Here is a 27,960-nt window from a genome sequence, read left to right as displayed (position 1 = left end):
CACATGTAAAAACATCTTGCTTAGCATATATATACAATTCAGTCGTGAAATCAAGTATAAATAATTCAACATATAAACCCCCTAAAGCACCCTCTCATCATTCATCCAGATTCAAAACCAATTCCTATCAACACCGTTGCAAACATTCAGTCCATTCATTCAATCAAAATAATACAAAAACCTCAACACCCATCACACAACAATTACGCTGAGGTAGTTCTGAAGTATCCCCTCAGCAAGTCACTGGGGGGACACTAGATATTATTAACAGAACAGATGGTCACCACGCCGACGCACATTTCGGTGCCCTGCCCTTTCTACGGCGGCACCTTCGTCAGGGCATGTATGCGAGGAGGAGCAGAGAATGGGGGTACAGCACAATTCTATAGCCGTGGTCACTCTGTGATGAAGAAAAGAGACAACATTTAGGATCTCGTTTACAATTTAACATTAGGGTAACAATTTAGTTTTCCCTTAATTATTCTGGAGCAGAAAATACCACTGTTATATGTACAATTTTCTACGTAGTCTGTCACTGTTGTATTCTTAATATGATGCTTATTTTTAAATGGCAATGTCTACTTAAATTCTTCTAACTCGTCCAAAAACAGCCCCATTGTGGATATATATAAGGTTCAGATCACAGACCACTAACAGTGAGCACAAAGGGTGTGCACAACACGATATGGGCCTTTTCAAAGAAAGGCTCTTTATAAAGGTAGACTGTTCAACTTTCAGATACATATTGATGTATTTGGGTGCTAATTGGTACTAATAAGGTGAATTCTTTGTCCAGACGGTGTTAACAAGTGTATAAATAATAAAATAATGAACTGCTCACAAAATGTTCCCAATTTTGCTGCACAATTTGCATTTTCTCGCAAGATAATTTAGTAAACCATGCCGCATAATTTGGGCCTCATTTTTTTAACACTTATTTTTTATTGCTATTTATCAAATATACATGACAATCATTTCAGAAGCAGTAAATAACGATTGTATTGCTTTTTACGCATATTGTGATTACGATTCAGTGACTTCATCCCCTATAACACAGACCCCTATTTAATGTCTGCAGCTCTTACGATTGTGCCCCAGGTGTACCCATCAACCATATGAATTAAGTGTGAGATCGATCTAGCCAGGACAGCCCTTGGTCCTACTCACCAGGTAGCGCTACTATCTCATGGGCTTGAGTCAACTGGGGGACTGTGTCACCCCTCTGATTGCTTGCTAGTCTAGGATTACCGGATATGCCATGTGATAGTAACTAACCAAATCCATAACTTTCAAACTACTGTCATGTGGTAATTTATGTCTCCTATTCTGTTGTTGGGAGCTCAGTGAGATATGTCTCAGTCGAGAGAGGGGGGTCATCTGGGCCCACCTGTGTCTGGCCGACTCTTCATTGTGTAATAACCTGGCACCTGCCTGGTGGCATTCCACAGGGGTATCCCCCCCCCCCCCAGCAGTCATCAGTCTGGTCATCCCCCTCTCCTATGTCCTCTCAGTGAGGTGTCTCAGTTACACAAACAGAGCGGGGTCATCACACCTAACGGTGTCCCAAGGGTAACCTGTCTGGGTCTCAGCATCGAGAGCTGCTCCCACTCATCCACCACATCTGACCACAGGTCTGGTATAGGTCTCCTGCATTCCCCATGGGTCTCCTCATCTGTAGGGCTCGAGCCTACAACATCACATCCCTGAACCAGGTATACACTTTAGGACCCGCAACAAACTTTCAAGCCATTGCTATTCGTCTCTTTTGTAATATTAATGCTAAGTCAAGGAACCTGTTTCTGACCCTTTTAGGTTTGGGTCTAGGAAGGCCCCTAAAAGGCATACCACTATATAATTCTCAACAGTGCTATTCAGAGTACCTTGAGCTTCGACAGGACCTTCATCCAGTACACCTGCAGCTGGGTGTACTCCCCTGTCATATGATTGGAGATTGCATCTGGTGATGTGCACCGGTTCATGGTCTAGGTCAGTGCTTTCCAAACTGTGTGGCGCGACACGTTACTGTGTAGCGCCCCACACGTAGGTGTGTCGCGAGATTCGACGCGATGACGTAGGCCGGCCGATATTAGGCCGGGGAATGCGACTTGAGCCCTCTCACCTAAGGATTATGACGTGCCTGCGACAAGGCAGAAGGCGGAGGGCAGAGCAGCTGCGAAGTGGAGCCTCGTGATCTGGAACTCGATACAGCAGGTAAGCTCGCCTCCATACACAAACGCACACGAACAGTGCCAGTGGACGTTCATTCTGGGAATTGTTGTTTTTATTATGCAAGGAACATCCAACAGATCTCAAAGGCCACTAATTACAGGTGATTTGGGGGGGGCTTGCAGATTGTGTGCGCATTCACGCCACCCAAAAACTCCTCATTTTGCGGCGGTGCTGGGAGACCGATTTATCCCGCCCCGGCACTGATAGCAAAACAGATTTTGTATGCCCAAAATACTCGTGTATAGTTGCGGATTTGTTACACTTTATATGGGCTTGCCCATCGCTACATAATTAGTGGTGTGCCGTTACAGCAGCCCTATCTACTTCACTGAGTGCGCAGACCTACACTACTGGGAGACATGCCTGCTGGGACTATATCCCAGGAATAAAAAACACAGAGCAACCCTCCCCACCCCCTTCTTTCTGGATTTGGGGTTTATTATTGGCAAATGTCGTATTACTACAAGATGGATATCTCCCACATCCCCGGAATTTGAGACCAGGCAGCGGTCAATGAACAACTGGGCGCAGGCTGAAAGTGTGGCGCTTCACAGAGAGGACACACTTGGACTGCGGAACTATCCATTGGTGCATCCTCCTCGCTTTACGTATGAACCATATAGATGTGAAAGTGCTGACAACCGCCATCATAGCTGAGAGCTTGACCCAATGATTTCTCTGTGTGCCTTGGCCTTTCCTCTTTTATTACTCCCACGCTGACAAGTTATCCCCAGTATTTCTCCATCCCCTTCTAGACCCCCTCTCCCCCTTCTTTCTTCATAACTTATTACCATCAAACACAACCCACGACTGGCATTTGAGATGGCACCAGTGCATTTTTAGTTTAGCATGTTTATGGTTCACGGTTGGTAGGAATCAAAGATCGGTATAATGCCTTCCTTGAGCCGTGCTTCTATTGGGAATTGCCTTGTTGTTGGAATCATCGTAAACAATATTGACACCCAATGTCTGTTTGCTCTCCACACTGCAACTCCTTTTGTTCCTATCTCAGAGACTTCTCTGTGCAATTACATGGGCGACATATATATCAACACCTGGGGGACATTACCTGCCCTGTAGTCACATCACACAGCTGATGTACGCCCATCAAATACCTGGCCTCTCTGAAGAGAGCACGAAGCTATGGTTGTTATTTGCATAAGATAAATAAGCAGCAAGATGGCTTGGGATATAGTATGCAGCAAGGTTGTGTAAAAAATTTCTTTTTTTTTCAAAAGAGGCCAAATTTTGCGGTATAATGCAGCACATTTGGGTGCATGGGGGGACTAAACAGGCACAAGCTGCAGAAAGATAGTGTGAACACAAGTCACTTGGGGGACATTATCTGCCTGTAGTCATATAACACCGCTAATGTACTCCCATCCAATACCTGGCCTCTCTGAAGAGAGCACGCAGCGATGGTCAGCTATGTGCGAGTGTGAGAAGGGGTGCACAGCTTATTGAAGAAGAAGAATTAACTGAAATAAAAAATTAGCGCAGTATGCTCATGATGCATTCAGAGGGTGATTTAGACAGCTTTTGGGTTCGTGTTACAAAAATGCATCCAAACCTAGGTAAAAAAACGTTAAAAATTCTCTTGCAGTTTTCTACTACATACATATGTCAAGTGTCCTTTTTAACAATGACAAACTTAAAGACACTGAAACGTGGATGCTTAAAAATGCTTGATGATGAAATGCGAGTGTCTTTATCAAATATTCAACCAAATATTGACCAACTGTGTGCGTCCTATCAGCCTCATATATCGCATTGAAAAAGTAAGACAAGTGCTGTTGTTTTTTATTCACATATTGTAATTCTTGTGCTATGGGACACTTTCCAAATGCTGAAATCCAAGACTATGATTGCATCAGTACCTTTATCTAATATTCCACCAAATATTGACCCGCTGTGTTAATCTTATCCACCTCATTCATCTCAATAAAATAGTAAGCGCTGTTGTTTTTATTCAAAGTTTTTCATTCTTGCACATATTTACATATTGTTAGTCATAAAGGACATCATGTTTTGGAATGATTACAAATCATACATTTTTTTTAAAAATAATTGAACGGTTTTCATGCGATATGTTGTGTCCCCATACAATTTGATATTTACAATTTCTATGACATATGTATTTGTCCTTCTCTCTTACAAGCAGTTAATTTTAGCTCAAAGTGCTGAATGGAAAAAATATGACTAGTCTTATTCTCTGTTGCCTTTTGGCGCGCTGCGCAGAGGAAAACTGTCCCACCTGAGTTCAATGCGCAGAGACCGGTTGAAAAGTTGCATGGTTGTTTTATCACTCACAATTCCCCCTTCCAGAACAGATTTTTGTATAACTCATATTCAGCAAGGCAACAGGTGGACTTTGCGCGTGGTTGAAAGGGTTGGCAGGGCGTGCACCTGTCCTGTTTTTTGCCGTAAATCACTGGGGCATAAGTCAATGTGTGCATTACAAACCCAACCTTTCTTACACTCAGTTTTGCCAGTCACTGGCTTTGTTAGACCAGATTAACAATTGCGTCATTAACCTTCATGCTTCCTCAAATTTGCTTGGAAATGCACCATTTGCCCACTACTTTTTCAAAGATTTCTCGGGGGGAGAACGCCCCCAAAGCCCCCATGGGTGGTTCATGCTCGCTAGCTGCGCTCGCTCGCGTTACCGTGTCCCTGAATTTTTTTTCACAAATAGGTGTGTCACCAACATGGAAAGTTTGGAAAGCTGTGGTCTAGGTTAACCCCATTAGATGGACCTGAGTCTGCACGGTGTCGAGTATGTCCTGTGCGTGTAGTTGAATTGGATGCATTTGAAGAGCGTGTTGCGAGACACCTTCTGTGGGTATGCCAGTATTCTCTTCCTAGCTCTGTGTGCCAATGCATCCTAAGGACATCAAGGGTAACTTCGGCCTCACGTAACTTCGGCCTCACTTGCTGCATAACTCCATTTGCCCTGCCTTAATGTGTTGTGCGGAATATTTAAAAGTAGGACATATAGAAATGTAATAATGGCATGTCCCCACTGTGATAAGATCACAAAAGCTATTTTTACAATGGAAGACCCTGGCTCTCCTATGAAGGAAAACTATAGTGCTGATAAATGTATTCATTTTGCTATCTCATGTTTGAAACAAGCTAAAGAAATGGTTCAACTACAAACTCCTAATGATTACTAAAAAATCAAATTCAGTGGTGAGGTTAGATTATAAATAAATAATTTCAGAAAAGTATTTATTAGAAAGATTCCCCTTCTGAATTCCCTGGAGGTTCCCAGCTGCGCCATCAGAGCCATACTTACATGAGGTGAAATTTGCCTTATAATATTGGAAAGAAGGTGGACCGCTGAAATAATGAGCCTTTAAAGAGGTTTACAGAGTGCGCAGATTCGAGGCCCAGCTCTGGGAAACACACACCACTGCCTTTTAGAGTATGGGGACTTACCAGAAATAGAAGTAAGGCTCTGTAAACCTTAACTTGAGCACCATTTTGTGACACAAGTTACACCAAATAGCTTTATAAAGAGCAAAAGTCCTATTTTGCTTTACTCTTCTAGCTGTTGTCTTCACCTGAAAATGTTTGTGGTGCTTCTTTCCAAAAGCTGTAACATACAGGTTCCCTATTTTTATATATAAAATATTGTTGCACTGTACAGAGAACGCACAGTATTTTGTGACTGCAGTGCATGCATAAATAGAATTTAGTTAGACATAAACCATATCAAAAGGTTTTTCCTTGCTGCTTAAATGTTCAAGTAAATGTTTTTCTTGAAAATTATTAATCAATTAATTTATATTAGCGTTAGGATGGGCAAAATAGAGTTAAACACTATACTGCTAGAAAAAAAGTAGTAATTTTCTCTGCACTCTACAACCATTCAATGTTTCAATTCCAATTTAAAACGAGTTAGCAATTTAAGACTAAACCAAGCTCCTTTACACGTTTTGTATTATATTGTGTTTGTCTATCCCATCTCTAGCATCCCACTTTAATCCAGAATTCTTCCTGAGCCGGTCGGTCTGCAACAACATCAGCTCTGTTCTCCTTGGGGATCGGTTTGACTATGAAGATGAAGAATTAGTGGCCATTGCCGAAAATATAAAAAACATTTTTAAGATTTCGAGCTCCACCTGTGGCACAGTAAGTATAAGAATCAACTATTTTTAATTAATCTTGGTCTTGTATTGGTGTTTTGTAGAGGAGGTTGTAATTTTCTTGAAAGAGATGGCACACTCCCTTAATAGACTGGGAAGAGTGACAGTCAAATGTAGAACGTTGAGTACTGCAACATTAGTCAGGCCCCCATGGTACAAGAGACATTCCCGGATGGAGAATGGAGAATGGGCGGTAGGATTCCATGTTGGTTGCTGGCTTCCCAATACCATGACTTGGTCAGATCACTAGCATAATATGGATCCATGCAATATTTAAACACAAACATATTGGAAATTAAATATCGATCACAAAAATATTGACTTCCTATAATTAGCTATTAAAACCACACATATTTGGAACAAAAATATAGTTAAAAATATTGATTGTGAACTATAATATTAACAAAACTATATTATGTCACAAATATAGATTCGCAGAATATCAATTACAATAATATCACCAAAATAATTCAACAATCAATAAAAATGTACCAAAACACTTTTAATATATAACAGTTACTTCAAAAAAAAAGAATACATGTTATACAAATACTTAGATTAAACAAAAATACATTACATTTACTTTTCACCCCCCAAAAATATATTACAAAAATTATAACAATACAACCCTAAAAAAATTAGCACACACTAGGAACATTTAAACTACAAACTAACTAACCAACTAACTTACTAAACATATATATATGTATATTACCTACTGGCGGTCGCCAGTAGGTTGTTATAGTTAGGATTGGCTACCATAGGAAATTCCGAACATTCTATTGGGAATAACTTTGGCGCCGATTGAGGGATCTGCCTGTAATTTTCCTTAAAATGGTCTCGCTGCGCTCCGCTCCTTCCCTGAAAGTTCCGGGGGGATTCGTGAAGTGGGGGCTGAGAAAAAAGGGGGGTCCCAAAACGTGTTTTCTCCATGTTAATTTCCATAGGACGGTCTGACAAGTTTACAGCCCGAACCGCTGTACGGAATTACGCCAAACTTGGCAAAATTGTAGGGACTGGTACGCAGATGTGCCTTTGCTATGTTTGGTGAAAATTGCGCCAGTGGTTTTTATGAAAACTAAGTTCAAAAACACATATATATCTATAGGCGCGCTGCCGGCGCTCCCCGATGCGCGTACCGGGGAGCGCACCTGGCGTGCTACGGGAGTGCACGAGCGAAAGCTGATTGGCTTTCAGATGTCTGTCAACATTCTAAACAGTCCGGAGAGTCCGCCATCTTGTGTCTCGGTAGAATCGAGACACAAGAGGTGAAAAAAGAGAGGGGGATATAATTAAAAGAGGGCAGAGTAGACACCCCCTGACCCCATAGGTTTTTTGAGGGGGGCCTAGAAGGACCATGAAGGGCTAAAAAACTATTTTTTATTTTTTGAAATTTTCGCGGGGTGAGCGCTGGCGGCGCTCCCCGGTACGCTCTCCGGTACGCGGACCCTGAGTGCACCACGGGGAAAAAGAGTGTAAAAAAATAGAGAAAAAAAAATGGTAAATGTTTAGAGGAAAGTGATGCATTGCTGGAGTGTGACAAAAAATTGATGCAACTCCAGCAATGCATCCTTTCAAATGGGGCCGGGCCTATGTGAAAGGGCCTGCATCAGTCTTACGCCTGCTGTGAAACAGGCGCAAGATTTATGACGCAACAGCGTCATAAAAGTTTTGCAGTGATATCTCTTAGATTTCACTGCGTTACCTCTACGACCCTTTCTTGCGTCAATACATACATCCCTTTTGTATACATTACACCTGACGTAGGGTAGGTTTATTGTGGCGCAGGGGTGTACAAAGTGATGCATCTACCTAGATGCGTCACTTTGTAAATATGACTCAATAAGGTGCATTTTAAACAGCACTGGTGCGTCAGAAAAAGTGACGTACCGGTGGCGTAAAAGTGAAGCATGGCCTCATAAATGAGGCCTTTTCTTGCGTCAATACACCCCTTTTGCATACATTAGACCAGACGTAGGTATAATGTGGCGCAGGGGTTTACAAAGTGATGCATCTACCTAGATGCGTCACTTTGTAAATATGACTCAATAAGGTGCATTTTTAACAGCACTGGTGCGTCACAAAAAGTGATGTACCGGTGGCGTAAAAATGACTCATGGCCTCATAAATGAGGCCTTTTCTTGCGTCAATACACCCTTTTTGCATACATTAGACCTGACGTAGGTATAATGTGGCGCAGGGGTTTACAAAGTGATGCATCTACCTAGATGCGTCACTTTGTAAATATGACTCAATAAGGTGCATTTTTAACAGCACTGGTGCGTCACAAAAAGTGAAGTACCGGTGGCGTAAAAGTGACGCATGGCCTCATAAATGAGGCCTTCAGTCTTCTACTCATGCGTCATATTAAATATATGACGCATTATGTCGCAAGTACTTACAGATACGCCAGTATTTCAGATGTATCTGTAAGCGCAAAAGTGATGCATTGCTGGAGTGTGTCACAAAAATGATGCAACTCCAGCAATGCATCCTTTCACATGGGGCCAGGCCCATGTGAAAGGGCCTACATCAGTATTACGCCTGCTGTGATACAGGCGCAAGATTTGGACGCATCAGCGTCATAAAAGTGACTCAGTGATATCTCTTAGATTTCACTGCGTCACCTCTATGACCCTTTCTTGTGTCAATACACCCCTTTTGCATACATTATACCTGACGTAGGTATAATGTGGCGAAGGGGTTTACAAAGTGACGCATCTACCTAAATGCGTCACTTTGTAAACATGACTCAATAAGGTGCATTTTTTACAGCACTGGTGTGTCACAAAAAGTGACGTACCGGTGGCGTAAAAGCAACGCATGGTCTCATAAATGAGGCCTTCAGTCTTCTACTCATGCATCATATTAAATATATGACGCATTATGTCACAAGTACTTACAGATACGTCAGTATTTCAGAAGTATCTGTAAGCACAAAAGTGATGCATTGCTGGAATGTGTCACAAAAATGATGCAACTCCAGCAATGCATCCTTTCACATGGGGCCATGTGAAAGGGCCTGCATCAGTCTCACGCCTGCTGTGAAACAGGGGCAAGATTTGGACGCAACAGCGTCATAAAAGTGACGCAGTGATATCTCATAGATTTCACTGCGTCACCTCTACGACCCTTTCTTGCGTCAATACGTCCCTTTTGCATACATTACACCTGACGTAGGTATAATGTGGCGCAGGGGTTTACAAAGTGACGCATCTACCTAGATGCGTCACTTTGTAAATATGACTCAATAAGGTTCCACCCACTGTGGATTGCACCACCAGAATTCAAATAATGTCAATGTCAATAAAGAATGTCCAGAAATGTTATATCTTTCTTTTTTTTCTTCTTTATTCAATTTTCTTTTAAGCAGCCAACGCGTTTCGTTCAACAGAACTTCATCAGGGCTGTAAAAACATTTAAAAACATCACTTGTAATAATAGCCAACTAAAATCATTTCATACTTCAGTCATCATTTTTGTCATTTTGCGACAGAAGAACATCCTTCTTACAAAATAGATCTCTAATCCTAAGGGCTTACTCTAGACTTATACATTTGTGAACTATATGTCAAAGCACATAAATGTATCATTAATACAATGCAACAACATTGTCCGAAAACCATATTAGATTATATATATACATTTCTAAAAACTCTCCATAGTGGAGGGAATTCATTTTGTTCTCTCATTTTTGCACTGTATCACTATTTACAAAATACATTCAGATTGGAAAAATACCTTTATGTAGTTCATGGTGTTTAAGGAGGAGACAAATTACGGTGTTCATTACTTTTCCAGATTATATTCCGTTTTAAAATTGCAATTAATAGCAACATGATTTTTATGACCCCACCCGTCTATCCGTTGTTAGGGAAGGGGCGGAGAGGGGGGGGGGGGGCGGAGGGAGGGGGACCTTGCTGAAAACCAGTGCAATCCGTAGCAATATAATTTCTTCAATGAGATAGAGTCTCAATCAGATATATCTTATACCGAAAGTCATAAAAAGCTATACAAAGAAATATAGTGCAATCTATTTGAAGGGAATAACATGTATAGTGGATTGCTGTCATATGTAATCCGAAAAACTTAATATAATGGTATGTTCATAGTCATGGGGCCCCATCTGTCCCCCCCCAAAAAAATTTTAGCCAAAAATCTGAAATGACTCATACCAGACTTGATGCCTTACCGTGCTGGCTGTGTCCAATGTGCACAGGCATCACATCTCGTTTTTCTATTAGTTACATCCAGGTCAGTGACAAAGGCTATTGTGCCTAAACAGTAAAAAGTATGCATATATAAGAGAAATGTTCTTGACTTGAACCATACACATTATATGCATGCATTTTCAGGCCTACAGGGATATCTTGATCTCATGGTGCAGGCGGTAATCCCTACCCATCGGCGTTTTTCTTCATGGTTTGCTTTGTGAGGAGAACATAATTTTTCACATATTTTGTGTGCTCTCCCATTTAACATCATGTCGAGTGTATGCCTCATGTTATTATTTACAGATGAGCACACAATATTTCGCTCCCTTTTCTACATGTTTACAGGTTTATAATTGTTCTACACTTGGCGATTTTTTGAGCAATCGAGTATATCTCAGTTTCGGCAAACCACTGTTCAATTGCACAGAAGTGGTTGCATGTTTTCGGTCTATTTCTAAATTAACGTGTTAGAGAATACACGGACAGCCACACCCTCTAAAATATATTCTTCCCTGGTACACATGCGACACATATTAGTCATTTCCTAGCAGCCAAATTATAGATTTAAATATAAAAGTTTTAAGAACGTCACACGGCATCCTGTCTCTTGAAAAGTAAGACATAATTTATGCATGGCCCTACGTCGGCATTCGGCTTTCCTTAACAAATCGGCTGTGCGTTATAACCTGGTACGTAATTATGTATCCATCAAACCTCCCAAGCGATACTCCCCGCATAACACTACATCTGTGTACCTTCTTAGTACAAATTATAAGTAGGTGCAATGTAATATCTTCGTAAAAAAGCTCCTGAACAATACCATGTGTTAAACATCCCTTCACATTTAGACCAGAGGCATTTTGTGGGCAAATGTTACTGAGTGCTTACTGCCTCGCCACATTCAAATTAGGGGAATGTTATATACGAGTGTAAAATAACATCTCCGTTGATCTTCCCCAGTATTATTCCAAGCTAGGTGCTTTATCTCTATGTGTCTATGTTAAGCATTTTGTGAACAAATATAAAGTAGCACATTCGTCCCGGGAAACGGCCTCTACAACGAAGCCGTTTCCACAAAATCCTTTACCACGCATGCTTTACAACGCATGCGAGGTTACAACGAGAGGCTTTACCACGCATACCTTTACTACAAAATACGTAGTAAAGGCATGTGTGGTAAATGATAAAAAAAGGGGGGGTTTGGGGGGGTCTCCCCCATAAAAAAAAATAAAGCGTTGGGATAACAAGGGGGGCTGGGGGGGTTCCCCCCCCCCAAAAAAAAACTTACCTGAAAAGCCGAAGTGAAGACGAAGCTGAAGCAAGCGACGTCGTTAGAGAGGAAACGGAAAGTAACTTCCGCTTCCTCTCAACGACGTACGACCGACGTAAACAAAGAAGAAGGAGAGAAGGCGAGTTAAAAGGTAAGGGGCATTTTAGTAAAATAAATATATATACATATTAAGGGTTAAGGGCAGGGGTAAATATAAGGAGTGGAGGCAGGGGGCATTTAAGGGGAGGGTTATAACCTTTATCAAGAGTATGCCCTCACCATGCATACATTTACAACAAAAAACGTTGTGAATGTATGCGTGGTGAGGGTATATTCGAGGTAAAGGTTAAGCGTGGAAAACGAATTCCGTTGTAACGCATGCGTGGTAAAGGCATGCATTGCAACGGAATTCGTTGTAACGTCATACATTCATTCGTCCCAGGCTCCCCACTGTTGCTACGTGCTTAACAATCTGTCACACCCTGCTACCATCACAAGCTCGACGCTTTGTCTCTATGCGTCTCCATTGAACATTTTATTAATAAATACACACTAGCACACTCATCACAAGCTCCCCACTATTACTACATGCTTGGCGTTATCTCGCCTTTTGCCTCCCGTATCCACTATTTATTTTTCAAGCCGCATGTCCCTTACTTACCGAGTGAAAAGTGGCGTCCTCTAGAGGAAAGAGTGTCCGTACAGAAGTTTCTTAGCCAACGCCCATAACATTTCTTTTTATTTTCGCGCTGCACCTGAAATTCGCATCATGTGCAGTCCTAGGGAGTCTCTAAAAATTTGGCCCCTGATTGAATCCCTAATACGTAAAGTAATAGGGATTGGCACACATGTTATTCACGATCTGGAGGCAAAATACGCTCCGCGGTAATCTAAAGTATGTCAATCATGTAATGCGTGTATATGTACTAAAAAGCGCAGCTCCATCCCTTAAAAAAGAAGGGGGTTGATATGTATTGTGGATGTCATAGGGAATGTCTACAAATGTCTTTCTTTTGATTGAAGAACTATTTTTGTTTTCTGATTGCACGTAATTCAGATCCAGGTATTTAAGATGCTGTTCCTTCTACTTAAGTTTTAGAACGGATACAAAAAGACCATCAGTTATTGGTACCTTATAACATTATAGACATATCAAATAATCACATAGAAATTATGGACATATCAAATAGTCACATAGAAATACAAATAATATAGTGATATGAACATATATACTGCTCTCCTGTACATTGAGAAGGCATTGGTTCTTTGAACATTGTGAGCATATCAGGTAATCACATAAAAGTTGTTTCAATTTTGTCTGATTGTATACAGCATATCTCTATAGAACTTAAGTTTTGTAGAACCATTTTTATTTTTATTTTTATTTACGTACTGACCTTCTTTTCAATGTGCATTTGGAAGTATATCTGCTATAACATTAGTTCTTTAAACATTGTAAGCATATAATGTAATCACATAAAAGTTGTTTCAATTTTGTCTGGTTATGAATAGCATATCTATACAGGTCTTAAGTTTTGTAAAACTGTTTTTATTCACTTGCTGGCCCTCCTTTTAATGTATATTGGGACATATTTCTGCTATAGTACATTAGTCTAGGCTATTCCCATGGCTCCCCCTATAAGGGGAAGTGATGTAATTCCTCCTCCATGTAGTATGCCTTCTTAGCACTTCATGGGACATATTTCTAATAAGTGCATCAGCCTGAACTAATTCCTAAAATTCACCATGTTAGAGGAATTAATGTAGTTCCTCATTGGTGTTGTGTCCCTTCATAGTACTTTGCAATCTGCAAATCCAACCAGCTTCATTGCGTCTCAGTGCCAATTCTCGATCACCCCCTCTGGGATGCGGTGGTGTGAAGTCTATACCATGAAACCAGATTTCTGTTTTGCCTGCATGGTGTTCCTGCATATGTAGTGTCATGGGATATCGTGTGTCTGAATTGCGAATGGCTCTTATATGTTCCTGAATGCGTATTTTGAGCGGGCGAATCGTGCTGCCCACATAGATGATATTACAGGTGCAACCGAAGACATATGTGATGTATGTACTTTTGCAAGTGATCAGATGTCTGATTGTATAGGTTCTTTTCGTATTATAACAAAAGTCCTTAATCTTATTTTTCCCAAATTGGCAGATGTTACAATCTGTGCATGTGAAAAATCCATGCGTCGGTCCAGGTAGCCATGTAACCATATTTTTCTTAGTATTCGTCACATAGCTTGGACAGAGCATCTCCCTAAGGGTCTTGCCTTTTTTATAGATCACCCTGGGTTTGTTTGTTATTTCTTCTTTGATACCTGGGATATTCTGTAGGAGGGACCAATGTTTGGCTAGGAACCTGTATATTTCTGGGCTCTGCTTGTTATATTTGGTCACTAGACCTATGGGGCTTTTCTTATTCTTGGCATTTTTCTTGGACTTTGGTTTTAAAGTAGAGCCTCTATCTATGCTCATGATTTTATTATCTGCCCTGTCCAGTATGCTTTGATCATATCCACGTTTTCTAAACCTTGATTTGGTCTCCTGAAGATGTTTGCTAAACTGTGTCTCCATGCTGCAATTGCGACGTACCCTTACCATCTCTCCATAAGGAATATTTGTGATGGTACTTTTGGGGTGGGCACTTGTCGCATGCAATGTACAATTGCTTTCTGTGGATTTGCGAAAAAGGGTGCACTGAATTTTGTCATCCTTCACAAAAAAAGTTATATCCAGAAAATCGATTTTTTCTGTCGAATTGACCATGGTCAGTTTGACATTAAAGGGATTTTGATTCAGAAATTCAAAATAGCTTTCCAATTCAGTAGTTGTACCATTCCAAATTACCAAAATATCATCTATATACCTCCCCCAAAAGATTATAGTCTCAATCCAGGGGTAGGCATTTCTGCCCCATGCATGTTCCTTTTCCCAGAAACCCATGAACAGTCCCACGTACGAAGGCGCAAATTTTGCCCCCATCGCAGTCCCTTGCAATTGTTGGTACTATTGCTGGTTGTATAGGAATTTTTTTTTTACAAAATAAGGTCAGTCATTTCAAGGATCATTTCATTATGGGCATACCATTCTGCTGCTCTTGTTTTTAAGAAAGAGCTCATTGCCCTCAATCCCCAATCATTCTTTATACAGGTGTAAAGGCTGGTTACATCGAAGGATACAAAATGTAACCCATCTTGCCATTTCATGTCATCTAGTTTGTTCAAAATGTCCTTACTATCCTCTACAAAGGCCGGTAGGTTTTTAACTAGAGGTTGTAAAAATGTATCCACATATTCTGATAATCGTTCTGTAGGGGGAGCCAATGCCCGAAATGATTGGTCGTCCTGGGGGGAAGTTGCCCCCCTTGTGTATTTTTGGAAGGATATAAATACAAGGGTAACTTGGTTTAGACACCTGTAAATATCTGGCCTCATCTTCCGTTAGCAATCCCTTCTCCTTCCAGTCCAACAGTCTTGTGTTAATATGTAGAGTCAAATCCGGTATGGGGTTCTCTACAATGCGTTTGTAACATACATGATCGTCCAACTGTCTCATAATTTCCTTCATATAATCATCCTTATTCATCACAACAACATTGCCCCCTTTATCCGCCTCGCGGATTACCAGACTGTCATTTTTGCTCAGTTTTTCTATGGCATCCTGTTCACTTCTTGAAAGATTGAAGTTACCACTGTTCCTGGGTGTAGTTTCATTTAGTAGCCTGTGTAAATCTACTGTCACTTTTCTCTCAAATAGCTCTAAATTAGGGTGAGTATGTTGTGGGATGAATTTGGATTTGACCTTCAGGCCACTATCTATGTCTAGTTTAGATGTTATTCCCAGTTCCTCATTTAGTTCTTCTAGATCCATATAATTATCATCATTCAGAGACATAAGCAGATGGATATTATCTACATCCCCAACATTATACCCCGATGGAGGATCCCGAGAAGCAATTGGCAATACACTTTTTTGGTTGCAATGAAAAAAATGTTTTAATTTCAGGGTACGGACAAACTTATACAGGTCCACAATTACATCAATGATTTTACACATTTAAGTTGGATAGAAACCAAGTCCTTTTTGTAGGACTGTTTTATCTTCAGAACTTAAACAGTAATTAGAAAGGTTAATAATAGTCAAATCTTTTGCCGTTGTAAGCACCCCATCAGTATCCATCATATTTCCATCCTGTACCCTTTCTTGGTCTATTTTTTCTTGGATGACCTCAAGTCTACCGCTAGTTTTGGAACCTCTTTTTTGTTGTTTCTTGGCCTACTTCTTGCCTCCCCACCTTGTGCGGTGTTTTGTTTTAACTGTCTGTTGGTTAGGCGAAGTTTCTCCATCTCTAATAAAAAAGCACTTTTCTCCTTTGGCATAATCACACTTCTATTGCTGGTCTCTGATTGTAGACTTTCTGTGGATGTATAAGAGCTTATACTAGCTGATCCTGATTCTGATGTTTCCTCTCTGGCTCTCTTGCCACCTGTGTTAACATTATCAAACTTTTTTGAAAATGTGTAGATTCTACCCTCCCGGTAGTCAGCCTCATCTCTCTGGATCTTTTTGCCTTCTTATCTCTTTGGTATATTTGATATTCATCCATTACTTTTTCTAATACTAGATAGTTCTTTTTTACTACATCTGTTAGTGGACTCATGGCAATTTCTTTCTCCAGATTTTCTATCTCCTCTAGTAGGGCTGCTGCTTTTTTCTCTGCATTTACAATTAGAATTTTCATCATTGTGATTGATGAATTAGAGAGGCTATATTACCATTCCTTCAACAGACTCTCCTCCAAATCTTCGAAGGTTGGAAAGATTAAGATACGTAGTCCTCTAGGTACCCTGTTGTTATCTAGGTACTGTCTTAAGGTGGTGGCATCCCACCATCTGGCAAGTTCCTGTTTTTATAATCTCTCTAATTTTTGGACTTGGGCCTTCAGGCCTCCCATTAGGCTTGTCTCCTTAGATTTGTTTCCTGATGTTCTAGGATTAGAGAACAGGTTTGAAGCAAATTCTTTACTTCTGTCCTTGAATTTTGACATTTTTCAAGTAGATTCACTTGTCACTGGGGGCAAGGGAGTGCAATCGGTTGATACAAATTGAATATGACCCTATCCCTGAGCAACTCAACACAACACCCAAAAAGAACTTTTTGAGTGTGCTGCACCTCACTGTAGGCCTTGGGCCTGCCCGTCTCCGTTATCTATTTTATGCAGAGCTGTTAGCTCATATGGTGTGCATTACCACTGCCCCTGTTGCTCCCAAGAGGCAATTGTTTTGTCAAAGACAAATGAAAAATTCCACCCACTGTGGATTGCACCACCAGAATTCAAATAATGACAATGTCAATAAAGAATGTCCAGAAATGTTATATCTTTCTTTTTTTTCTTCTTTATTCAATTTTCTTTTAAGCAGCCAACGCGTTTCGTTCAACAGAACTTCATCAGGGCTGTAAAAACATTTAAAAACATCACTTGTAATAATAGCCAATTAAAATCATTTCATACTTCAGTCATCATTTTTGTCATTTTGCGACAGAAGAACATCCTTCTTACAAAATAGATCTCTAATCCTAAGGGCTTACTCTAGACTTATAAATTTGTGAACTATATGTCAAAGCACATAAATGTATCATTAATACAATGCAACAACATTGTCCGAAAACCATATTAGATTATATATATACATTTCTAAAAACTCTCCATAGTGGAGGGAATTCATTTTGTTCTCTCATTTTTGCACTGTATCACTATTTACAAAATACATTCAGATTGGAAAAATACCTTTATGTAGTTCATGGTGTTTAAGGAGGAGACAAATTACGGTGTTCATTACTTTTCCAGATTATATTCCGTTTTAAAATTGCAATTTACCTACATATTTTAGATTTTTAAGAACATGCAGCCTATACAGACTTTGTTTTTTTCCCCCACAAGGAGTTTCTCTAGGAACAGAATCTTTAAAACATAATTTTATCCTTTAGGCATGGTTATTGTGACCCCTCCCCTCTCTCCGTTGTTAAAAGAAAAGGGGGGGGAGAGAACTTTGCTAAGAAACCGTGCAATTAATAGCAACATGATTTTTATGACCCCACCCGTCTATCCGTTGTTAGGGAAGGGGCGGGGAGGGGGGCGAAAGGAGGGAGGGGGACCTTGCTGAAAACCAGTGCAATCAGTAGCAATATAATTTCTTCAATGAGATAGAGTCTCAATCAGATATATATCTTATACCAAAAGTCATAAAAAGCTATACAAAGAAATATAGTGCAATCTATTTGAAGGGAATAACGTGTATAGTGGATTGCTGTCATATGTAATCCGAAAAACTTAATATAATGGTATGTTCATAGTCACGGGGCCCCATCTGTCCCCCCAAAACTTTTTAGCCAAAAAACTGAAATGACTCATACCATACTTGATGCCTTACCATGCTGGCTGTGTCCAATGTGCACAGGCATAACATCTCGTTTTTCTAATAGTTACATCCAGGTCAGTGACAAAGGCTATTGTGCCTAAACAGTAAAAAGTATGCATATATAAGAGAAATGTTCTTGACTTGAACCATATACATTATATGCATGCATTTTCAGGCCTACAGGGATATCTTGATCTCATGGTGCAGGTGGTAATCCCTACCAATAGCGTTTTTCTTAATGGTTTTCTTTGTGATGCAGTGATATCTCATAGATTTCCCTGCGTCACCTCTACGGCCCTTTCTTGCGTCAATACGTCCCTTTTGCATACATTACACCTGACGTATGTATAATGTGGCACAGGGGTTTACAAAGTGACGCATCTACCTAGATGCATCACTTTGTAAATATGACTCAATAAGGTGCATTTTTTACAGCACTGGTGCGTCACAAAAAGTGACGCACTGGTAGCGTAAAAGTGACGCATGGTCTCATAAATGAGGCCTTCAGTCTTCTGCTCATGCGTCATATTTAATATATGACGCATTATGTCGCAAGTACTTACAGATACGTCAGTATTTCAGACGTATCTGTAAGCGGAAAAGTGTGTCACAAAAATGATACAACTCCAGCAATGCATCTTTTCTTAACTTTCCACACCCCCGTTCCTTTTCTACATTTTCTTTGAATATCCACATTTCCCATGTTCACTCTCCTTCTCCTTACTTTCCTTCCCCACACTCACCTTCTTTCAGTCCCCCTACTTCACTTCCTTTCTCCTCTCATACCTTTCTTTTCTTTCTTACTCATTTTCCTCTCCTTTATCAATGCACTCCACTTCACTTACTCTTTTTCATTTTTTTTAAGAATATAGCTCTTTGATGAGAATTGGAGGTAGTTCTGAAAATAATTTTTTTTTTCTTCTTTTTTCTTTTTTTAGAACAAAAACAAAAACAGGGAATGGAAACTGCTCAACAGGAGCAAAAAAAAAAATTAGGGCTGGGAACGGCAGCAATGGTTCTCCAATGCTCGAACCATGAGCAGAACACTTTGCTCCCCATAGCAAAGTAGCTGATCACAGTCTCTGCATTTAAGGATGCCTTTGTTAAATGCAGGCTGAATGTTCAGAACCAGCTCTTGCGATCTCCCCCTCTCCAATGTTGTTGTTCCTCCAGTTGATGTAGAGGCCCCATCACTGGGAACCTCTTGTGCCAGAGCCCTGACACTTTCCCGGGCAGAATTCTGGGGGTGCCTCCTCTCCACATGACGAATCATTGTGGAGTTCCCAAAAGAACATTTCTTTGTGGGGTCACCCCGTGACAGGACTGTATGACAGATCCTGCACTCCACTTTTGGAGCATTTACTTTCGTCTGGTCCTCAGGAATTGAAAAAAACTTCCAGATGAAATGTTCTTTCATCTTCGGCTGAGGAGGCTCTTCATCGATGAATTCATTAGTATCATCTTCACTGCTGGATCGTCTGGCAGCCTTGATAATCCAAGATATCCAACAAAGAACCGAGAGCAAAAAGGCAGGTCTTGCAGTCACAAAAGTGAAAGAAGAAGTGAAGGAAATGGGTGGGGATTTCATTCTTTGTAAAATGAAAAGTGTTATTTTAAGGTCACATGACTTGACGCGCTTATGCTGCGCTTCCGGGGGCGCTTACGCGGCGCGAACGTAGGCGCTTCTGGGGGCGCATACGCGGCGCGCGCATAGGTGCTTCCGGGGGCGCTTCCGCGGCATGCCTAAGTGACGTTTCGATAGTTTCACGGGAATGCAAAATTATTTTTGTAAATACTGCTAAATGTCTTGCGTTATTATTTACTTTTCATTCATATTTTTTTACACAAATGCAGAAGTAGCGCTCTGGGTGCGCTCTCCGGAGAGCTTACCGGTGCGCGCACCCAGGGCGCCCCAGGAAAAAATTATAAAAATAAAAAAAATATATATATATTATTATAAAAAAATAAAAATTAATACTTACACAAAACAGCAAATAAAAAAAAATCGTAGGTTACAAACTTGATATAGAAAGGAATTAGCTTTTAAAAAACCTTTGAAATTAAGTGAAAAAACCAGAGGTTTCACAATCGTTATAGTTAGGAATTAGCATTTAAAAAACCATTGAAATTCACTGAAAAAAACCATAGGTTTCCCACCAGTTATAGTTAGCTGAACAGTTTACTCACACAAAACCATTGAAATTCCCACGTTATAGTTAGTTGAACTCACTATAACTTGCGCACCCGCAATCCACTGCTGATGATGTCACATATTACATCATTCATGACATGGTCAGTGACATCAGTGGAGAAGTGTGGTTCACTGGTTAGAGGAGGCAGACCTGGAAGCAGAGGTCAGCCCGGGACCAGGGTTCAATTCCCGGCTCAGCGTGTCTTGAGTCGGAAAATGCCCACGGACTCGACAATTTTCGCTCCGGTGCCTACTCGATTCATGGGTTCACACTCTGCGCAATAGCTTGCTTAATCTCCACAACGGCCCCTCGCGGTGGGATGCCTGGTTTTCACCTTGTCGATACCCTGCCGGGGTATCTCACAGGGGAATACCAGGACGGGTTCCCTAAGCAAGCGCTTAGATACCGGGTCGGTGATTTGCGCTATATAAATACATGTACATTTACATTTACATCACTGATGACATCACTAATGACATCTCAGATGACATCACTGATGACATCATCCAGTGTCTGTGTGTTTCTGTAAAGTTAAAATACAATTAAGTTATCAAGACTGATGCAAGGTCTTTCACATAAGGCTGGCTCCATGTGAAAGAATGCATTGCTGGAGTTGCGTCACTTTTTTGACACACTCCAGCAATGCATCACTTTTGCGCTTACAGATATGTCAGAAATACTGACGTATCTGTAACTCCTTGCGACATAATGCGTCATATATTAAATATGACGCATGAGTAGAAGACTGAAGGCATCATTTATGAGGCCATCCGTCACTTTCATGCCACCGGTGCGTCAGTTTTTTTAATGCACCAGTGGTGTAAAAAGTGCACATTGTTGAGTCATATTTACAAAGTGATGCATCTAAGTAAATGCGTCACTTTGTAAACCTGTGCGCCACATTATACCTGCGCCAGGTGTAATGTATGCAAAGGGGGCATATTGACGTAAGAAAGGGTCGTAGAAGTGACACAGTGAAATCTATGAGATTTCACTGCATCACTTTTAGGACACCGTTGCCTCAAAATCTTGCGCCTGCCTCACAGCAGGCGTAAGACTGACGCAAGCCCTTTCACATGAGGCTGGCACCATGTGAAAGGATGCATTGCTGGAGTTGCATATATGGACAGAGTCACACACCTCCCAGCCACCCCCACACATACTCACCCTCACATACAAATACTTGAACAACAAATCAATAACCCATATAGCCACTCATATAGCTACTGATCAAAACATGCAGCAGCTTACACAGCAACAGACATACTGAAGCATATATTCAGACAGTTTAGTCACTAACCAATGCATTCAGTAGGACACATTTATTCACTCACTTATACAGTCAGTCACACACCTACTAAATCCTTCATCCAGACACTCATTCATCCACTCATTCTTCAATATGTAAATTATTAACTTTAACTTGATTGTATTTTAACTTTACAGAAACACACAGCCACTAGATGATGTCATCAGTGATGTCATCAGTGATGTCACTGACCATGATGTAATATGTGACATCATCAGCAGTGGATTGCGGGCGCGCAAGTTATAGTGAGTCCAACTAACTATAACTGGTGTGAAACCTATGGTTTTTTCTGTGAAAATATATATATATATATATATATATATATTACCTACTGGCGGTCGCCAGTAGGTAGTTATAGTTAGGATAATTTTCAATGTTAAATCTCAACATTCTATTTTGAATAACTTTGGCGCCGGTTGACGAATCTGCCTGAAATTTTCAGGAAAATGGTCTCATGGCGGTCCGGTCCTTCCCTGAAAGTTTGGGGGGGATTCGTCAAGCGGGGGCCGAGATAAAAGGGGGGTCCCAAAACGCGTTTTCCCCATGTTAATTTCCATAGGGCGGTCGATTTCACTTTTAGCTCGAACGGCTGAATGGATTTCCACCAAACTTGGCAAAATTGTAGGGACTGGTAGCCCGATGTGCCTTTGCTATGTCTCAAGATATGTGCTCCAGTGGATTTTGAGTAATTTAGGTTCAAAAAAATATATATATCTATAGCCGCGCTCCGGTGCGCGCACCGGAGAGCGCTCGAGGCGCGACACGCGACTTGCGCGCAGGAAGCTGATTGGATCTCAGTTGTCTGTAAACATTCTAAACAGTCTGGAGCGGCCGCCATCTTGTGTCTCGGTAAAATCGAGACACAAGAGGTGGCTAAAAGAAAGGGGGAAATGACAATAAGGGGGAAGAGTACACCCCCTCTGACCCCCTAGTTTTGATGTGGGGGCCATTAAAGGGCCCCGCGGGGCCTCAAAAAAAAATTATTTTTTTTCGATTTCCGCGGGGGGCGCACCCGGTACGCGTACCGGGGAGCTTACTGAGGAGCGTACTAAGGAGAAAAAAAATGACAGATTTTTTTCACAAAAAAATGCATTTTTTTATAAATTAGAGGTAGTTCTGAAAAGAACTTTTTTTTTTCTTCTTTTTGTTGTTTTATATTTTTTTGTGTTTTTTGAACTTTTTGAACTTTTTTTGGCTTTTTAAAACAATTTTATAATTTTTTTGGATTTTTGTCAAGGGAAAAACAAAAAACAGGAATTCAAAAACGGCTCAACAGGAGCAAAAAAATGTGAAAATTTAGGGACTGTCAGGGCAGCGGTGTTGCTGTTTCTTTAGGGCAATAAGTTCAACACTCTGCTCCCCATAGCAGAGCAGTTCGTTACACTCCGTGCACAGAAATTTGATGCCTGCAAACTCTGGCTGTATGTTAGGGACCATTCTTCTACGGGATGGTCCCGAAGGTGTTGCTCCACCAGTGGAGGTGCTGCCGCCATCTGTGGGTAATTTCCGTGCCAGGTCTCTGACACTCTCCCTCGCAAAGTTGTTTGGGTGTCTTCTTTTGACATGCCTGATTAAATTGGCATTACCAAAACTATATTTTTTCAGAGGATTGCCTCTGGATAAAGTACTCCCACATATTTTGCAGGTTACTTTTGGAGCGTTGACTTTTTTTTCACCTTCAGGGATGTTATAAAATTTCCAGATGAAATGGATTTTTTTCTTCTCCGTAGGAGGGTCCTCATCTACAAATGCATCTGAATCACTGCTGGATGACTCTCTTGCAGCCATTGCTGTAGATCAGGAAAGTAGGAGATGAAGATAGTACACAGAACAGCTCTTGCTCTCTCCAAGTACAAAGCAATAGTGAAGGAAATGGGTGGGGATTTCATTCTTTGTAAAAAAAACTGTTAGCAACCAATGAAAAGTGTTATTTTAGGGTCACATGACCCGACGCGCTTACGCTGCGCGCTTCGGAGCACTTCCGGTGCGTTTACGCGGCGCGAGCGGAGGCGCTTCCGGGGCGCAAACGTGGCGCGATCGTAGGCGCTTCCGGGTGCGTTTACGCGGCGCGATTTGAGGCGCTTCCGGGGCGCACATATGACGCGACCGTAGGCGCTTCTGCGTGCGTTTACGAGGCGCGAGCGTAGGCGCTTCCGAGGGCACTTACGTTGCGCGCCGAAGTGATGTCATCAAACTTTTACAGAAATGCATAATCATTTTCCTTATTAAAAAAAACTGATTTTATTTGTATAGTACGAAAAGTTTTGCATTATTATTAACTTTTCATTCATATTTTTTTTCACGAACGACAATAGCGCTCCGGGTGCGCTTTCTGCTAAGCTCACCGGAAAGCTTACGGGAGCGCTTAGCTGAAAGCTTCTCGGAGCGCGCACCAAGAGCGCAAAAAAAAAAAATATATAAAAAAAAGAATACTTACAAAAAAACAGCAAATTGTAAAAAAAAAAAGGATACAAACTCGATATAGAAAGGAATTAGCATTTAAAAAACCTATGAAATTCACTGAAAAAACCATAGGTTTCACACCAGTTATAGTTAGGAATTAGCATTTAAAAAACCTATTAAATTCACTGAAAAAACCATAGGTTTGACCCCAGTTATAGTTAGCTGGAAATTTTACTGATATAAAACCATTGAAATTCACACGTTATAGTTAGTCGGACTCACTATAACTTGCGCGTGCAATGCACTGCTGATGACATCACATATTACATCACTCATGACATGGTCAGTGACATCACTCATGACATCACTGATGACACCATCCAGTGAATATGTGCCTTTCTGAAAAAGTAAATATTAGTGAGTAATGTTTAAATATTTAAATATATATATTAGTGTTTTACTTTGTGTATAAGTGGCTACATGTGTTGGTAAGTAGCTACATGCGTATGTATATGGGTTATTAGATGTTTCTCTTAGTATCAGTATGAGTGTCTATATGGTTTGGTGGGGGTATTACTTAGCACATAGATGCATGAGTGACTGACTCTCTGTTTCTATGTGTTTTGAAGACAGCATATGTACAGGACTGTATGGGTGGATGAGTGTCTATATGTGTTTGTTAGTGAGTGAATGACTGTCTCACTAGTGTCTTTATCAGTAACTACATATGTTTTAATCTAGTATATATGAATATTGATGTATATAAGTGAGTATATGTGAGAGTAAGAGATTGTAAGAGTTCCTGTTTAAATAAGTATGTGTTTCTATAAGTGATTGTTTAAGAGAATAAATATGTGTAATTTTAAATAGAAGTAAGGTGGAAGTGTGTGTATAACTCTATATTCAAATAAATGGATGTCCAATAGTTTATTTGCACGTGTGAATATGTGTGTGAGTAACTTTTGGATGAATGTCGGTGTGTAACAGGATGTATAGGTGTATCACTTCATATGATGAGTGAGTATATGTATGAGTGACTATATAAAACTATTGGTGAATGAGTGGATGTGTATATAGATAGTGGAATTACTGAATTGCTTGTTGTAACTGATATAGGTATCTCCATTTTTTTAAAAATTTCAGTTTCTATTTTTGAATATGTGTCTCAAGGGTTACATTATAGTGAAAGGAGGTCTGTCACTATGTCACAAGGATGGTGTCATGAGTGATGTCACTGACCATGTCATGAGTGATGTAATATGTGATGTCATCAGCAGTGCATTGCACGCGCAAGTTATAGTGAGTCCGACTAACTATAACGTGTGAATTTCAATGGTTTTATATCAGTAAAATTTCCAGCTAACTATAACTGGGGTCAAACCTATGGTTTTTTCAGTGAATTTAATAGGTTTTTTAAATGCTAATTCCTAACTATAACTGGTGTGAAACCTATGGTTTTTTCAGTGAATATATATATATATATATATATATATATATATATATATATATATATATATATATATATATATGCTACATCAATAGAAACATTGCACTCCTGAAGGCATCCTCTTTGGATTAAGTTTTATTTAGAAAAATTATGACCATAACCCACCACCAACGTTTCGACCAAGAAATGGTCTTGTTCATGGTCTCATGAGTCCACCTTCTATGTTCACTATATATAGTTCAGCCATGTTAGCCTGTTATGAGGCATTATGGGAATTGTAGTACTTGGTTGGCTTGGAATGTTCATTCTTTTTATATTTACAAGTATGTCAAACTGTGATTGATGTCATGTTGATTTAAGTTATTTCATTGTTATATTTTTTTCTTCAAATATAGTCAAATAGAGTCTCACCTTTTTAGTGATATCTATTTGTACTTTGTATCATTGAAAGCTCTGTCCTTCCTGTGAAGGTTGGAGATAGATAATCTCTGTGGGGCATGCATTGTCCAGTTAGTCCAGTTAGTCTGGTAATGTTGATGATAGTTTCTATCAGTACTTTCACTTTCGCGGTGTATTGAATCATCTCTCTTTCCAGCCGTTTTGAGTTTAGTAATGTTACTCATGTCCCTGTTGAATCATCTGTACAAACTATTTTGAGCTAAGTGCTCATTGGTCATATCACTTTCCATTTAATTTCATTCTTGGTGTGGCTTTTTATAGATGAATATGTAACTCTTTACCCCCGTTCAGGCCGAAGGGAAACTTTGTTTTGAATCTTACAATCAGTTGCAATTCTAATCTTCTCAGCTTTAAAGTTCTATTGCGTCCTCTTTTGTTTTTGGGACTGTCATCGTACCAGCGTACTTAATGTTCCGCCAGGTGATGGTATGTTTCATATGTATGTGTTTCGATATAGCATAGTACATGTCACAATTCTGGATTGCCCTCAGATGTTCCAGGATTCTTTTGCTTAGAGGGCAAATTGTGCGGTCGATAGACCGCTGACTACACTGGCATTCAATCATATAAACCACATATGGGGTTTTGCATGTTATTCTTTCATTGATGATAAATGTTTTGCCTCTAGGATCCTTGATCTCGTTTATATTCTGGCCAAATTTACATGCTTTACATTTGTAACAATGTGTGAAGCCAGTCTGTTGTTTATTTAGCCAGTTTGTTTGTTTCTCACTGGTGAAGTGACTCCTCACAAGTCTGTCTTTTAGTGAAGGCACTTTGCGGTAGGTTACCATCGGTCTTGTTCCTATTTTTTCCCAATATCCGGATCTTTCTGTAGGACACTCCAAAATTTCTTTAAGATGTTCACGATCCTTTGGCTCTCCTTGCTATATGTCATAATCATTCTGATTTTGTCGTCTTGTTCGGCTGCTCCAACATCCTTCTTTTTGTTTACTAGAGTTGAAGCATGGGACTAAGCATGGGCGGAAAATCCGTTACGCTCGCGGATTTTGCGGATTTTCGGTAAATTCGCAATCCGCGAACGCTCGCAAATTTACCGAAAATCCGCAAATTCGCACGCAGCGGATTTTTTTTTCTTTGCGGTGTATGTTCGCAATTGCGAACATGTAGGTGCGGCGGGCAGAAACAATCTCACACTCGCGAAATTACAAAAATTGCAATTCTGCACAAGAAATCTACTAGCAAGCAGCATAGACCTTCTGAAAATGATGATTTTTATCAGAATAACTCCTCAGGTTGACATTTGCCTGCACTTTTTTGGATTTGAGGCCTTTTGATTTTCTTTGGATAACTTTTGGATTAGAAATCAACGTTCTCATATAAGCTTGGTGGGGCATTACAGTTGCTGTAATGCTGTTCTGCAGAAAAACGAGTTTTGCAAAAGTGAAAGCAGGTTCAAAAGTTCAAACTCATCATTAGTAACCGTTCCCTGTAGTGCTTCCTGACAAGGGCCCCTCCAGAGTTCAGTTGCTAGTTGCAACAATTGTATGACCCTGCTCTGACCCTCACAGCAGGCTCATAGAATAGCTACAAGTAGGCCACAAAGGTCCTGGAAAAAAAATTGCACTGCAACAGAAAGCAAATTACAGATAAGGAAGCAGGTGCCAGACTGGAATTTTAAAACAGTGACAGATTAATAAATCAACCCCAAATTAATTCATGTCAGTTGAAGCAGGCAGGTGTGCTTGCTTTTTCCCCCCATAATCTACAGTGATGATGAACCAGAGGGTGGCATTGATGTACCAGAGGGTGGCATGGGTGAAACAGAGGGTGGCAGGGGTGAAACAGAGGGTGCTGGGAACCTGTGATGATGAACCAGACGTAGAAACAACATAATCGTGAC

General features: G+C 40.4%; 1 protein-coding gene across 2 annotated transcripts in view; it reads left to right on the top strand.

The window, feature by feature from the left end:
• The window catches only part of LOC147690364 (cytochrome P450 2F2-like), an 818,967-nt gene that overhangs the window by 178,694 nt on the left and 612,313 nt on the right, over positions 1-27,960 (top strand). For both annotated transcript variants that reach the window (XM_086937998.1, XM_086937999.1), the window contains one exon: positions 6,206-6,366. In XM_086937998.1, the coding sequence (XP_086794124.1) occupies positions 6,206-6,366 (161 nt within the window). The remainder of the gene's footprint in view (positions 1-6,205; positions 6,367-27,960) is intronic.

Source organism: Lissotriton vulgaris, chromosome 9 (assembly GCF_964263255.1).
Source record: "Lissotriton vulgaris chromosome 9, aLisVul1.2, whole genome shotgun sequence".
Taxonomy (NCBI): Eukaryota; Metazoa; Chordata; class Amphibia; order Caudata; family Salamandridae; genus Lissotriton; species Lissotriton vulgaris.
Note: the sequence above shows the minus strand (reverse complement) of the source record. Positions and strands in the feature narration are given on the sequence as shown.